This window comes from Prionailurus viverrinus, chromosome D4, assembly GCF_022837055.1.
Source record: "Prionailurus viverrinus isolate Anna chromosome D4, UM_Priviv_1.0, whole genome shotgun sequence".
Taxonomy (NCBI): domain Eukaryota; kingdom Metazoa; phylum Chordata; class Mammalia; order Carnivora; family Felidae; genus Prionailurus; species Prionailurus viverrinus.
In genome coordinates, this window is record NC_062573.1 from 55,507,335 (window position 1) to 55,524,920 (window position 17,586).

At 36.5% G+C, this 17,586-nt stretch overlaps 1 protein-coding gene across 16 annotated transcripts in view; it reads right to left on the reverse strand.

Annotated features, from left to right (window-relative positions):
- The window catches only part of KDM4C (lysine demethylase 4C), a 444,753-nt gene that overhangs the window by 301,837 nt on the left and 125,330 nt on the right, over positions 1–17,586 (reverse strand). For 15 of the 16 annotated variants that reach the window (XM_047829319.1, XM_047829318.1, XM_047829309.1 and 12 more), the window contains one exon: positions 14,956–15,093. In XM_047829319.1, coding sequence (XP_047685275.1) covers positions 14,956–15,093 — 138 coding nt within the window. Of the gene's footprint in view, positions 1–14,955; positions 15,094–17,586 lie in introns of those variants that run through there. The other variant, XR_007146147.1, reaches the window with a different exon arrangement.

Below are 17,586 nucleotides of genomic sequence, written 5' to 3' on the forward strand. Positions count from 1 at the left end.
ATAGTCAATCCGCAAATAGTTTCAAAGCAAATTTCCACTTTAATTCTTTCAGCAATTTTTTGAATAATGTATGTCAATGCTGTTTATTTACATTTTAGATTCAATAAGGAATATTACCTCAATCAGAGATCAATTAGTAACCACAGGATAAACTTTTAAATGCTTTAAAAGTACTCTGAGCATGTATAGACACATATATTACTCTCCTCCCCTATAGTGAAATTTTGGTTACAAACTAAATATCTTAAAGAACATAAATTTCAGAACATCTCTATCCTGTGCCTATAAAACATACTTATAGTTTAGACCTCTCTATATAAACACTCTTGAAAACTATAAAAATAATTTTACTGGATTTTAAAAAGCACAGAGTAAGACATAAAAACAGCCTTGAAAAAAAAAATTCCACCAACACAGAAGTAGAGTGCATAAGAGGTGAGGGTCCCTGCATTATAAATCCCAAATTCATTCCACTGGCTATAGGCCACCATAATTAACCATTTGTATCCTTCCATTTCTTTTTCTATTTACATATTCTTAGGATAGTTAAAAAAATGTTTTTTTTTAAGATAGCTTCACACTATAGAATATACTTGTCACTTTGATTTTTACTTTATAATATATTGTGAAGATCTTTGTCACATCAGTACATATAGATTTACCCCCCTGTTTTTAACAGCTATACAGTAGAGATGTTCTAAAAATCTACTCACCCCTAGTAACAATATTTTCACACTAGTGTAATGAGAGGAGTACTATAAATATCCTTGTGGAACTGGCCACAAGAACGGTTTTAGAATCCTTGACCTAAGTCATAAATCCGATACTGTTTCCAGGAAATAAAATACACATCACACATAATAAACAAATACTCTGCAGCATACGCATAGTTTTTATTTCTGCAAACTAACATTTAGAAGCAACTTGATTTTAAAGCTCACATGAGTCTACAACTGTACACAATAACAATCCAAATTATGTAATGTATTTGTAAAAATATGGAATGCCAACACTTTTCAGTGACTCAAAGAGAAATCATTAAAAACCGAAAGCTAAACCTATACAGAGGGAAAAATGCACATTATATACTCGTGAAAAACACTGAGTATTCACGTTTTTAACTATTTAAAAATATTCACCCTTGGGGCGCCTGGGTGGCGCAGTCGGTTAAGCGTCCGACTTCAGCCAGGTCAGGATCTCGCGGTCCGTGAGTTCGAGCCCCGCGTCGGGCTCTTGGGCTGATGGCTCGGAGCCTGGAGCCTGTTTCTGATTCTGTGTCTCCCTCTCTCTCTGCCCCTCCCCCGTTCATGCTCTGTCTCTCTCTGTCGCAAAAATAAATAAACGTTGAAAAAAAAATTTGAAAAAAAAAAATATTCACCCTCCATTAAAAAACCATCAAAAGCTCACAAAAATTGTGAGCATGTAACCCTAAGAATAACATACTTACAACCATACAGCATCCCAATGATCTTTCCTCTTTATACGACTCTTCCTTTATACCACTGAATCCCCAACTGAATATACAAATAACTCTATAAATAGCACATTTCCTTGAAGTTCAACCTTCCTCATTTGTGTTCAGTAATCCATACAACTCCAATGATTAGTTCTGCTTTGGGCTTAAGCCATAACATACAAATGGCATAAAATAGGCAAACTTTTTCCTCCTTTCACTTAGCTATAAATTTATTCTGAATGTTTATTAATGAACAGCACAACCACAAACACCCTAGCTGTCATCAGGTTCCTTCCTGTTAAATTTACTGAAGCACATACTCTACTGTCTGCACATCTCCACACGTTTTGTAAAACCATAGATCTATGGACTGAAACTAATTTTTAATAAGCTTTTCCCCCTTGCAAACTGCTCAGTCCCAAAAGTCTATCACCCTCTGTTAAATGTGTAGCTTAGTGCATGAACGGATAATCTACAGTTGTGCTTTGACTTCCTGTTGAACACCCATTTCCCTCTGTGTCCAATTTCTATTTCCCCAAGACTGTAGTTTCCTTACCCTTTGGTTTCCCAGCTTTTGACTCAAGTCAAGACCATTGTACTTGGCATGGGTTTGGTTTCATAGCTATTACATCTGGGAATGGCAGGCAGAGAAACATTTTCTCTGTCTTTGCTTCAGAGAAATCCACTGAAGCAGGAGGCCTAGAACTGCTAATTTACTCACTGAGGATCACTTTGTCCCTAGATTCTATTGAGTGACTGAGACAACAGGTAGCTGGGAGCTGGACTCATGACATCCACTGAAAAAAATTCTTTCCATTGTTGTGCCTTTTTGGCTTCTTCCTGCGGAGTTTCATAAATAAGAAACACCATTCATTTACTTCAAAGCTGAGTAATTAGAAAGTCTAAGAAAATACACTGGATTCAATCTGTTAGTATGTCAATAAGTTCCAGAAGGTAAATGGAGAAAATAAAGAGGGGGGGCGGGGCTTGGAGGAGGAAAAAGCTCTCTTATAATGAAATCAACACAAACTACATTATTTAAGTCTAATAATAAAACTAAACTTTTCATGTGGCCATTGAAACTCTAAGTTTATAAACTTCCCAACCTCAAAATGTTTCTTTGAAAACACAGTGAATTGCACAGTCCAAATTTTCTTGATACGTAACCACATCAGTTATTTGGTAATTGAGTATGGACTTCAGTTTCTCCACTGCACAATTCAAAGAGTGCATACTTTCAGTAATATAGATCTGAATTTCCAACTCCTTTTCTTCATTTTCACATATGCTGTCTGACTGGCAGGATCTCCAGTACCAACAAAAAGTAAAGTTTAACAGGAACTGAACAAGAATCTATGCTCAGCACCAACATTTATCAATCCAGCACCGAGTGGCTGAGTAAATCACAAACTGATTTAGCTTTGTCACAGACACAGTTCACCTCAATAGCACCAGAAAACACATCTGTATAGTAATTGAGCAAAAACACACAATGAATTGATCATAAAGAGACTATACTACAGAAATACCTTCTAAGATGTACTCCATGGACATTTACTGTATAAAGCAAAAGTATGCACAAATCTAAGAACAGTAATTTATCTAGTAAGATATCTTGGTCATACTTACTCAAACTAAACGTTTTAGGGCTCAGGATTCAGCATTAATTATGATGGTCAGGGGTGTAGGAAGCATCAAAACTCAGGAAAACCTCTCCAACATTCTTTCTAATCAAATGTGAAATACTTAAGCATGAAATACATTTTCTAAAAATTATGACCTTGTATCTAAATGGATGTCATTTTAGAGACATAATCTAGACATTTAAGAACTTTTAACATTCAACATCAAGTATCTTACCAGAGCCACTTAGGGGGAAAATACATAACAGAGAAGAGTTTCACACAGGAGCTAAGGAAGGTTTGAATACTGCCTTCTTAGAAATTGCTTCCTTCACTGTCCCTTCAATCCCCTGCCAAGACAGCCTCCAATGTGTGTCGTTAGTGGTAAATTAATGTTTCACTTGTTCTTCAACTCAACTCTAGCAAACCCCCAAAATAGAAAAGTTTGCATTTGACTTTTTAAATATAGATGGTACATGCTCTTTGGTTGTTTGATTTTTAGAATGATATAAAATTAAGGGGTATTTAAGCACCATCTGCTCTCTTGCAACAATGGGCAATAATTTCCTGATTGTCTTACTTCATGTGCGTGTTTTAAATCTAGAGTATCCTTTATGATTACTACAGTTGATATTTTCTTATTTTATGTAGCCTTTGTTGCCTATGTTTTCTTGCCCGTTTATATGTACAAACCAGGCTGGGTTTTATCCCCACTTTGTGCCATTCCTATTTCAAATATTTCATTATCACAGAATTGTTGACAAAAGTCATTTAGTTACTTTTTCCTGCCATGTATTCCAAATTCACTGGGATAATTCTTTATTAGGCCAAAGACTTGCAATTCTAAAGGAACTTATTAAAATTTATATGACCGATCCAATCCTTCAAATATGAGAACACAGTTGCAAATGCTGTTATTTGAAAAAACAGAAACAATGATGGCATTAACTATCTTCCAATATGAACTGTGGTGGAATAAACTGAGATGGTGGGGCAGGCGGGGCCCGTCAACAAAGACAGGGCTAGAAACGTGAGAGTGCACCAGGTCCACCTTGCCGTCTGCTCTGCATGGAGGGAATGGAAATAGAGCAGTGAACTAAGGCATTCATTTTCAAAGTCCTGATTTGTTAACAAGATCTGTGCAATGAACTTTCATGCACTGCTGTGGTTCTATGATGCCCCTCAGAAAAAAATCCACTGCAAACCACCTGTCATACTCTATTGGGACAAGCTAGAAGATATTTCTAATAAATGTCTACACTCTAAAAATGTTTTACTGGCATACATGAAAGATACATTAAAAGGAAAGACATTAAAAGGGAAGGCATTGGAAAACAATGTGCATAATATTAACCAAATGTGTGTGGATTTTTAAAAAGATATAAACATATGCTGATATTTTTGAAGGGATATGCAAGTTATTCACAGGAAGGGATTAGAAGGGGTCATAAAATATTTTTCTGTACTCTAATTGTTTTTTTTAATATATGCACAAGTATTTTTTTATTTTTATACATTTTAACAAGGAGTATTTAAATAGTAATGTTAACAGCCATAGTGATTTCCTTTCAAATAATCTTCTGTAAAATTAAAAGGATTCTAGTACATGGACACACCATAATTTATTCAATGATTCCCATTTGTCATTAGACATTTTAGTTTTAATTTAATTTTTGCTAATAAAAATTGTACTATGACAATCATCTTCATCAATGAACTTTTGCATACATTTCTGATTATTTCCTAGGAGTATAAGAATGGGTCAAGAGCATGGAGATGTCGATGGCTATTGATACATACTACCTACCTGCTTTTTGGGAATGCTTACACTGATGACACTACCACCTAACAGAAGTGCAGAGTGCCCACTCTAGCAATGACATTCTCGTGAGCAATGGGAATTTTCCTTTTCTCTTTAATAATATGATAAGAAAAAGAAATCCTTCACTATTACTTTGAATAATATAGAGGTTTGAGCAATTTTTCAATTTTATTTACCTGCAAAGAAACAGGTTTCATGCTATTTTAATAATCATCAGAACCGTCCAATTTTTAAAAAATTATTACTTAAAGGATGACCCAGAATATACATTCCCAAGAACTAGAAATACTCGACCAAGAATCACTAGAATTATTACTAGGCCTTATAAAAATATCTGTTATGAAATTTAGAAAGTTGCTGGAAACTACCTATTTTTGTATCTTAACTCAAAAACCTGGAGTATATGAAAGCCATGTGTGGACTACAGTCAAATTTAGCAGGAATCTCTAATACCCATGATGGGTTTTATTGCCAGCGATTTACAACACATGGTTTTTCCAATTCCACATGGAGCCCAAAAGCTACAGTATGGTTTTGAAGATGTAAGCAACAGCCCCTCCAGAGACCACCCCCTCAGCAGTCTGGCCCACAGAACCCCAAGCACTACTGGGTGATGTCACTTCTTTTCATACTTCCCTCATGTTGGCAGACAGTGAAAGTGTGAGAAATCAGTAGAAGTATATAAAGCAATCCTTCTGTCCAGCCTGCTGCTAGCACTTATTCTGCAAATACTATCTCCACAGCCATGACTTCTCAACGCCTCAGGCCTAAACTCCACCAGCCTTCTCCAAATTAGTATCAGAGAGTTCCCAGACTTAGAAATGACCCATCATGGATCGCTTTTTTAAAATGTTTTCAGTTAAAAAGACACAGTGCTAGATGACTATCCCAGCTACACCGCCATCCTCATCACAGGGCTGATGAGGCCAGGGTCAAAGCCCTCCTGATGGGTAGGAAAAATGTGGTTCACAGAGGCAGGTTACACAGAACCAGAATTCTAACACAGGTCTGTGTGACTGGGTTGATTTTTGTTGACCCGCACTCAAATTAGCCATCAAAACTCTTATTAGGGATGGAAGTGCTACACAGATGGAGCAATGAACCCCTGCATCTCTGACAATGTTATGAAAAATGAAACACTGGATTGCTCTTTCTAGACTTTGATTTTCAACACAAGCATTTCAGCTCTCTCATCTGGTGTCCAAAGAATAGACTTTAGGTCTGGCCCCCTTATGACTACAGGCTGCAGGTGTCAGTGATTCCTTGTGCCCATCTGGAGAGACAAGCCTCCCAACACTCTCCGAGACAAGTTGGCATTTTCCTCTATCTCCACCAACCCAATCTTCCTTTCTATTGGACCAGGAACTGGCCCACTGAACTGACTCATCATCACTGGACAAAGAAACAGATTTCCCTTAGATCAGTCAGGCCCACCACTGAGCCAAGGTCAATTCCCCAAACTGCAATGCTGCAAACAAGATGCACACATCTACCAGTTCTCATCACAACTCTTCAAGGCTCCTTACATATTTACTTGCATTTATTTCTCATAATAACTATAAAGAAGCTATAATCTCCATTACACATATGAGAAAAGGGAGATTTGGACAAGTTAGTTACGTACTGACTCCAATCACACAGCCAGTAAAAAGAAAAGTCAGAATTCTAATCAGTGCAACTAACCCCTGAACTTGTTGTATCCCTTCACCACTACATATCAATGCTTCCTTTCTACAGGAAGAAAATGAAGCTCAGCACAATTACACACACAGCCTGAGAGATTCAAGACAAACTGTATTACTCCCCAGAGGGTCTACCACCCCCACACCCTGTGTCACCTCCCTGGAGTGTGATTCAGACAGCGCAATCCTATGTGATCGCAGAACCCTAAGAAGTGCTTCAGCTGTATTTCTAATTAAGTGTATTGAAAGGAGATGTAAGATATAATTAATTTTATAAAACTAACTTTGATATTATCACATGCTAAACTTAACACATGCTAAATTTTTCTTCCTTAAGATGTTCTAGACTTTCCTAAAGATTAAAATATAATAGCAATAATAGTGAAATATATGTATACATGCTATGCAACCTTCATCCACTGTCCCCCAAACTACTGATATGTATGATTACAAGATAGACAATTCCCCAATATTAAGATTTCATTTCTTCATATTTTTAAATGACATTATAACTCTAAGTTGAAATTTCCCTTACTTAACCATTTACTCACTGCTCAACTCAAAAGTATAATAAAAATCAAAATATCAAACAATAAGGACACATAAAGCCATCATAAAAATTGCACTCAACAGCATAAGCAAGAAGACATACAACTATTGATACTGCCCTACTTAAATGCAGCACATGGAAAAATGCAAACTGATTACTATAAATAAAATACAAAAAATAATGCCTGGAAGAATTAGCTATAAGCACTAAACTTTGTATATTGTGCCACAAAGAATTATTTAGTGCTCTAAACTAACATGTTGGAAATCATCCAGAAGACACTCTTGTTTTGTCTTCCTTGTTTTAGAAAGAGGCAAAAACTATTACTGGCCATAGCTAGTACGGGATAAAATTATAGTAAATTAAAAATAATAGGCATGGCTAACCAAGGGAGAAAATTAAGACTTGGCTTCTTTATAATATGAGACTTTTTCAGGGTCTGCCTAACTGGGGACACTTTTCCTCTTTGAATTGGCTAATACTCTGATTCTTCTAATTGCAAAGGTGTAGAACTATTAGAACAATAATAGGGAATAATCACAGGATTCATCACCCATTCTTTATTCCCTTTGATATTTATACCAATACTTATTCAGCTATATACTTTCATTACTTTCAGCTTTCTGCCTGAATATGGTCCCTGGTGCTGCCACACAGAGTGCTCCCAGGGGCTTGTGGGAAATTTCTACACTACAGTTATGACCAGCAGTTAGAAAGAAGTGTGTTCTATCACCTTGCTCAGAGCAGAGGGAGGATAGATTGTGGATCCACAGATTAAAGTCTAATTATACCCACTGACCTCAGTGATATCCCATTAAAACTTTCTTTTGATTCAAAGAGGTCACATCAAATGATCAAGTAAGCAATACTCCCAGACCAAAGCTTCAAATTGGGCATCTGGACATACTGCTCTTGTTGCATCAGCAGAGAAGGGTATCTCAAAGGAAAGGGAACAATGACTTGGATTGGTATGCCTTATTTAAGAAGTCCCAATTCACACTTAGCTCTTCCACCAGGAAACAAACATCAGCTGGGCCAAGGGTTCAGATCCCACTTTTCCTAAGTACTCCTTTAACTAGCTTTTTCTTAAAATTACCACATTTTATCAAAAGACTTAAACTAAGGCCTGAAAAACAGATAATACAAGGGTGCCTGGGTGATTCAGTCAGTTAAGGCATCTGACTCTAACCATTTATTCATTGCTCATACTCAAGAATAATAAAAATCAAAATATCAAATAATAATAATAAGAGACAAAGCCATCATAAAAATTGCACTCAACAGTGTAAACAAAAGGCATACTATTCGGCTCAGGTAATGATCTGGTCATGAGATCCAGCCCCGCAAAGGGGTCCTTGCTATGCATGGAGCCTGCTTGGGATTCTCTCTCTCCCTCTTTCTCTGCCCATCCCCAGCTCGCACATGCGCTCTCTCCCTCTCAAAATAAACTAAAACTTAATAACAACAACAACAACAACCAAAAAAAAAAAACCCAGATAATACCTTGATTTCAGTTTAGCAACTAAACATCAGTGTCATAAACCATATACCTCAACTCCCCAAATCCAGCAAATTTAAGTTAGTAATAAATCAAATTGGGCTCCCTAGTTCTGAGGACTCAAGTCCCAGATATCTCCCCTACAGACACAATATATACTAATCAACTGACTTTCTACTATACTACTTGAAGTCTCAGATTTTCTGAATCTCACAATTCAATACTTTATCAGAATAAAATGAGGGATATAATATGAATATTTTCTTTCTTAATACTTATTCCAGGTATATAAGTACTAATTCCCCAGTCAGAGTACAAGCTCCAAAGGACATGCCTTCATATGATTCTGTTTCTCTACATGGTATTTTGTACTCTATGTTGCACTACCAGGGCCCAGTAAATAGAAACAAAATAGAGGTAAAAAGAAAAAAAAAATGGAGAAAATCTCTGGGCTCACAAAGTTCATATTATATATGCCACATCAGATAGCCAAAATTAGAATGCAGGGACTGTGAGTCTACATTTTCCTTCTTTCACGTGCTCTAAGAATAGAGAAATCTCGTGATCTAAAGCATAATAAAATATAACATAGGGACTAACCATTAAAATGATTTCTGATTGTTTAAAGAAAGACTGCCCAAGATTAAAGATTTTTTGGAAGGATTCTACTTGATTTAAGAATAATGAAATCTAATTTTAGAAAAGGACTGAAATAGGGGCGCCTGGTGGCTTAGTCAGTTAAGCATCCGACTTCAGATCAGGTCATGATCTCACGGTTCATGGGTTCAAACCCCACATGGGTCTTTGTGCTGAAGGCTCAGAGCCTGGATCCTGCTTCAGATTCTGTGTTTCCCTCTCTCTCTGCCCCTCCCCAACTCATGCTCTGTCTCTCTGACTCTTGAAAATAAATATTTTAAAAATCTTATTAAAAAAAACCTGAAATATGAAATGGAATGAAGCCATATCACAGCTCTTGTATGTAAGACAATAATCAAAATCCCTTCTAGATTAAAGGGAAATCAACTTCAAAATTCTATCTTTTTAAACTTGCTGAAACATTTGAGGATTCAAATGTCAAAATGCTTTAAAATTATATTGTGAAGTAATGTTCCTGAAGTTCATGAGAGAACATTCCCAGATCTGCAGTGCAATTTTTCAAATTTCTGGCATATCATGTTAGTAGATTATCACTTAAAATAAAATTGATTTAAAATAAGAGGTATCATTTTGAAGCCACCAACTATTACCTTTCCTCCCAAGAAGATAACATTATTTACCATGCCATAGATAACTTTCTCACACTGCACACATGGTCATAAATACACTACTGATGGTGTAGGCCAGATATGACTGTCCCCAAGACAATGATTCTTTTTTACTCAAGAAAATCAGTACAGTAAATAACTTTTCTTCCCTTCAAGACAATCACAGTGCTTGAGGCTGCTGCGACACAAAAACAAAATATCTTCACAAATGTCTCCAAACAGTCAAGCTGAAAATCTAAGCCAAAGTTTCATTTAACAGCCTGTCAGTTTTTTGATGTGAAGCTAATGAATGCAGTGGCAAACAAATCCATCAAACCTAACATCAAAACAACTGCACTTCATCCTACCAAACGGAAAAATGAAATACAACCTGCAGGCCAGCTCTTTGATCCAGCCTAGCCAGGAAGCGGACAAGTGCCACCACAGCTGCCACACAGAAGTAACCATGGATTCCATTTAACCACAGGAGAGAACGATCCAGAAATGGGAAACATTCATCTCAAATATGCACCAAAATTTTCTTTCAATTGCTAAAGCATTTCATAGTTTTAAATCTCTACCAGAAAAAAATGTAGCATTTTACACTAGATCACTCTGATGTTCAAACCAATAAAGATGCCTAAAATAACTCACGATGGTATGTTCCACTCATACTTCAGTTTTGAAAATGTAGGTTTATTAAAAGCCCTTCTGTTCTTTATGAAAGCTCCCTAAAGACAAAGAAAACATGCCCATCTTCTTTGTACAAACATGTAGCACAATCCTGTTGCAAAGGAGGAACTCACCAAGCACTCTCTGAAGCTGAACTCTGCCTAAGCCAGTAGGCAAATGGGCATATAGCAACCTAGAACAATCTTCTCAATTCTTCTTCAGTGAAAACCTTACCTCTGAACAATGAAATGGGGGAAAATTACATAACCCCCTTCTTAGGTAGGTGAGTTCTCTTAAAGGCAAAGCCCTTCTGTTCTGGAGTATCATGCAGGATTTTTCTGAATAAAATCACCAATATCTCCAATATTATCAGTGAGCCTGGGGTTATCTTTTCAAAACCTAGTGTTTTGGTGTATTTTTCAATTAAATATAGGATTTTGTAAAGTTCTTTCCTAAGTTGTCAAAGTCGAAATATTGGTTTGTAATATGTAAAATATAACCAGTACAGACCCCACATTCTGCACCACATTAACTTCTGTCCCACAAAGGGACACTATTGGGAGTTTTTACATACCCATATGAACCCAATGTGACAGGTAAAGAAGACCTCACTGCACCTAGTGCTTCCACTAGGAAAAAGCATGCCATTATTTTTTTTAATTATCTGTCCCCCCCAAAAAAAGCATAACTCATCATCACTTGTGAATAACTACTTCTTAATAGCTATCATTTAGAATAAACTGGATATGGCAAAGAATTAAGGCAAAAATTTGTTAGTTTAAGAATTAATTTTGGGCACCCTCGAAGCCACAAGTCTTTTAAGTGCAATTTATAATGTATAATCCATTATACATTTGTCCTTAAAAAAAAAAAACATAAAAACTAACTGCCTAATTCACAAATTTTCCCGAGACTAAAAGCTACACACGCATGCATGGACAGCATGCACATACACATGATACAACAGTGTGTAAAGAAACAGCCTTGGAGATCAATAAAAATGTGTCAGATAAATTATAAAGACACCAACATATGCACAAAAATGCCATCACAGCACCCTACAATATAAGATAACTTATTTTTCTGAGAATAGCCAAGATAATATTAAAATTGAGGGGTATAATTTAAGAAAGCATAAGTGTGTTTTAGTGAAACATTCAAAACTGTATCCATTACAATTTAGCTTCCAGTTTTTTGTTGTTGTTTAAATAACCTTGTTTTTCACTTCATTTTATTTTTTAAGTTTATTTTATTTATTTATTTTGAGAGAGGGAGAGGCAGAGAGAAATGGAGAGAGAGAATCCCAAGGAGGCTCCATGCTTGTTAGCACAGAGCCAGACCCGGGGCTCAATCTCATGAACCATGAGGTCATGACCTGAGCCAAAATCAAGGTCAGATACTCAACCGACTGAGCCACCCAAGGTGCCCCTAGTTTCCAGTTTTTATGCAGAATAACTAAATTAGTTACATCTACTCAAAGTAGATTCTTAATATATCACCATGTCAATTATTAATTGGAACTCCATGGTAGACAGAATATTGCCCCCACCTTCGCACCCCTACCCCCAACAACAAAGACATCCATGTCCTATTCCCTATAGTTTGTAAATATGTCATCTTATATGACAAAAGGGATTTTGTGGACTGCCTGCTCTGAAATGTACAAGACCACCTGGAAGGACATGAGAGATATCTCTAGGAGCAAAGACCTGGCTGACAGGCAGCAAAAAAATGGGAATTCAGTCCTACAACTGTAAGGAACCAAATTCAGCCAACAATCTGAGCAAGGGAATGGATTCTTCACTAGAATCCCAGTTAGAAATGTAGCCCTGCAAACACCCTGATTTTTGCTTAGTGAAACTAATATCAGACATACAACCTACAGAGATGGTAAGTGAGTATTGTTTTAAATCACTACTTTTATGGCAATTTGCTCCAGTAGCAATAGAAAACAAATACATTTCTCAGAGCAGCACCACCTCACCAAAATAAGGGAAGGGTGGAGACAACACCTAAAAACATCTCAAACACATGCAATCTAGTGCACTATTTACCCAAAACTGCAGTATAGCCATTGAACAATTTTGTACCTAGCAAAATTCCAGAACCAAGACAGTCATATTCCTTAACTAAATTGAGTGATACAAATCAACGCAGCATGAATGGATATCCACATATCTAAGGTTTTCTCCCTCTCATAACAGATCTATGGGTGGAGAGGTATTTCTAATTTATATAGGAAGGAACAAACAAAATACACAATTTTCCTAATGATATATGACTAGCCAGAAGAAAAGTTGGGCCTTAGATCCCTGCTTCCTCCACCACAGCGCACTACTCTTACAGTCCCACAATCCTAGGCTCTGTCAGCTGGGATTTCAGAGGACCACTGCCCACCTCTCTTACTTGGTCACACCCCAGTCCCATTCTACATTAACAAAGAAATGTGGAAACCCACCCAGGACATTTTAGCCTTGAGGAGAAACTAATCTGGCCTATACCGTGAACTAGATCTGAAACTCAGAGTAAACAAGCACCAGCTAATTTTCTGATAACTGAACAGCTGTGACAGTTGACTTACTCTGTCAATGATTAAAACTGCAAACCACAGGGGCACCTGGGTGGCTGAGTTGGTTAAGCATCCGACTTCAGCTCAGGTCATGATCTCGCGGTTTGTGGATTTAAGCCCCACATTGGGCTCTGTGCTAACAGCTCGGAGCCTGAAGCCTGCTCCAGATTCTGTGTCTCCCTCTCTCTCTGCCCCTCCCCCACTCACGGCTCTGTCTCCCAAAAATGAATAAATGTTAAAAAAAAAATTGTTAATAAAAAAAATAATGCAAACCATAAAATAACATACCTTGCGATTACTATGGGTGTATGGCTCTGTTTCAATGTAGATCCAAGCACTACCTCTCTGTGAAAACACTGCAGGTAGCTGGCCAAGGTACATACACTGAGTTTCCTATTTTTTTTATTAGGTTTATTATAATATGAAGGATCCATAATGGGAAGAAGTAGTTCAGTTCTGTTCCTTTCTAAATTACCCTTCATAAATAGAAATTACTCAGAACAGAAAAAGTCTTCTAATAGCAGGAGCTTTCCTTTTTTCATAAATCCATACAAATGGTTCCTAGGCTGCCAAAGGGCTCTACTTTTATTTTAATATATTATGTAATTTTCTAAATACACATGTAAATCAAACCTGGTGTTCTTTTCCCTGAATATATTTCTAAGTTCACAATGGTTCCACATACAAGCTTTATCAATGTGGAATGAAAAACACTCACTTATACCATGCAGTGGCCAAGATACAGCCACATAAGCTGTTATGTCATTTTCCACTAAATCTGTGTCAATTTTACACACTCCATAAAATACACAGTTTCATTCATAGCTGCCCTCTGCCAGCCTATACCCTTGCCTTCAAAGCCATAGGAAAGAAAGCAACTTAATGTAAGCCACCATCTCTTTGAAGATGTCCTCTATTTAACACCACAGGGGGAAATTAATTAAATTTAATGGAAGTTGTTTCTTGTGAATGAAAATACACAGTATGTGAACTAAATTAAATATACTGAGCAGGAAATGCAAAATTTTGTACAAATGCAACATAAAGATACATTTCTTATTAAAGTATATTCTGCATTACTTTCAAGAAATTTATTTCTGCACTAAGGGAAGTTTTAATCATTTCTTACCACCCTCCCTCAACCTCTTACTATAATTTTTACAGACATTTTCATCTACAAGTAGTTGTTTTCTAAGCCATGGAACTAAATTCCATATTTAGGGGCGCCTGGGTGGCGCAGTCGGTTAAGCGTCCGACTTCAGCCAGGTCACGATCTCGCGGTCCGTGAGTTCGAGCCCCGCGTCGGGCTCTGGGCTGATGGCTCAGAGCCTGGAGCCTGTTTCTGATTCTGTGTCTCCCTCTCTCTCTGCCCCTCCCCCGTTCATGCTCTGTCTCTCTCTGTCCCAAAATAAATAAACATTGAAAAAAAAAATTAAAAAAAAAATAAATAAAAATAAAAAAAAATAAATAAATAAATTCCATATTTAGTCCATGTTAGGTAAAGAGCCAAGTCTTCACCTAACATGGAGCCACAGGGAGCCACTGGGAAATCTCACAAAAAAATAATTGGTGGCTTTAAGAAAGGAAGCAAACATCAGTTGCATAAAATTACCTCTCAAAGTAAACTTCTCCACAAAAATCTCAAAACAGAAAACTATAGCTACAAATGATAACACATGCCATGTAAAACAAATATATCTAATCTGAAAATAAATTACCATGGTGCGAGGCACACAGTATCAATGAAGGGAAAAAAAGTGCTGCATATGATCTTAGATTTCCCACCACAATAACCAGAATACACATTTAATTTATGCCTTATTTTTGAGGCATAACTTACCAATTTAGCAACCTTCCCATAGTCAATCCATCTGACTGTAGCAAAATTTGTAGATTCTGCACAGTTGAAACCATGATTAAAACCAGCATGGTAGCCATATGGAAAAGTAATCATAAATTCTCCAGCCTCCTGAGTGATCTGCAGGGTACAAAACATATAATATTTTCAATTATCAGACTTTCCAAATTGCAAAGACAATTAAAATATATTTCCTATTTTAAAAAAAGAAAAAAATGCCATGATATCAGAGCTATCTAGTATAAAAGAAGTTCCCCCAGATCTTTATCCAATCCTTCAGTAGTTTTTCAGAAAACTTTAAAGACTTTTCTAAACAGGGTGTGACCTTCTGGCAATGTAATTCCCTCATTCAATCCATAATCAAAGATATTTTATTTTATTTGAAGCTGTCTTTAAGTTATCCAAGTAAATTTGTTCATATTAGCAATCAATGTGCATATTTTTAATACTTTAAAAAATCATGTTACTGGAGTTATTTCACAGGACATATTTTGACTGATGTTTGTTAGAGCTAAAAAAAAAACTTCAATAATGCATGCTCAACAGGCTTTACTATTAATTCTATTGCTAAAGAGTTGGTGGTATTCACCAAATTATTCTTCCATAATATTCAGAAAACATTTAATTAACTGTGTTCCATTTAATAGTAAAATTTCTATCAAAGAATTATTCAAATATGTATGTGTAAGTGCATCTTCAAATATAATTAAAGTAACTTGAATAAACCAGTCAGAGATTAAAGACTAACATGAAAAATATACTTATTCCACTCCTATTTATTAGGCTAAAGACATGGCTTTCTCTAATTACCAAAACACACAAAATACACCATGAGCTATAGAAAAAATAGTAAAACAAAATTTTTTGGTGTTTTTTTTTTTAATTTACCTATACTATTATGGACTATCAAATTTATTATCCATGGTTAATTTTCAGTCCTAAAATATTGAGAAATATGTGGGTATGTACATGTATATAAACATTCAGGAGGCATACTGTATAAATAAATAACAGTTGTATACAATGCAACTCGGTTGCCATTTTAGGGATGCTAAAATGTTGTAAAAGTATTTTCTTTCCCAACAATCCTGAAATTTATCTCATCATCTTCTCCCCCATGACAGCCCAGCAGGTGTTCTATCGCAATGAGCAGCAACTCAGTTGCCACCTGGCAGGCAGAGAATGGCTATCAGTGTTCAACATGGTTCCGGTTCCATCATTTTGAGCCACATGAGAACACAGCCTGGTTCTCTCCTTTCCTGGTCTCACTGAATTTCATTAATTATAATTGTGCTTGGAAACTAGGCACTTCCCTGTACTTTGTGATAAAACAAAACTCACCCTGATCACCTGTTTATAACCCTACATAGATGGGGGAAGAGGGTGCAGCTGCTGCCTTTGGAATAAGGAGACTATCTTCACTGCTCCACTGAATGCCACCTACAATCTTTTTCTACTCTACCTAGAAAATCTTGCTCTTGCCATGTTGAAAAAGAGCACCTGTTCCTATTGAATGGGACTCTAAATTTTATGCTTCTGTATAATTTCTAGAAACAGGTCAGTCCCAGTTTACCAAAATATAAGGCTAATTAACTGCCTTTGGTGTAATATACAGGTCAGAAAATAGAGTAACAGAAAAGAATAAGTCCCTTTTATTATAAAACTAAACAATCACCACAATTCCATATAATGAAGGAAGTTGAAAAGTGCACATGATCTAAAAGCATACATTATGTTTATTAAATACTTTTTCATATATATATGTACATATATATATATGATTATGTGCAAATACATCGAAAGAAGGAGGAAAATAATGTTTCTCCAAATGTGAAAGAACTGCCTAAAAAGAGGGTCGAAGTAAGGAGAAAGAATATGTTCTGTATAACATATATTATGCAAAACCCTTCTTAGAGGTCATCTCTTTTCATCCTCGTAACAGCCCTATTAAGTAGGTACTATTGTTATCATCATTTTCCAGCTAAAGAAACTGAGGCTTAGAAAAATTACATAATTTTCCCAGGTGACAGAATCAGGAATAAATTTGTGAAGTTTAATTTGGAAGCCTACACTACTCTGTCCCACGTTACATTACCATTATCAGAGAATATGTTTCTTGAGGAGCACAGAGTTATCACACATCCTTCATCAATGTAGAAAGGGAAGTGGCAGTATTTCATATGAAAAACTGCAATTGCCAATCAGATGATGAGGCACTGGTGTCTTCAGAAGCCACAAAATGTCCCACCCTCAAGAGAGCAGAGGAGAGCCATCTGGTGATTTACCAAGGAGTATTAAGAAGCCACAGCCCAGAAAGGGGTGGAGGGCACCTGCCTCCTTCTCCCCAAAGCTTAGAAAGGAGCTATGAGTTCCAAGGCCTCCATCCTGGGGAAATGAACCAATCCCACAATCCTACTACTTCACATAATCCCTTCTCCAAAGACCAGCTTGATCAATTATCTATCACCAGCCCTAAAATCATAAAAGATTTTCTATCCTTGGGAGACCCTAGTTCACTCATTCTCCTCTGTCTTCTAAAACTCCAACTTAAATAAAAGTGTCTGATCAAGCTAATGCCAACCACCTAAAAGAAACACTCACTGATGATGTGTC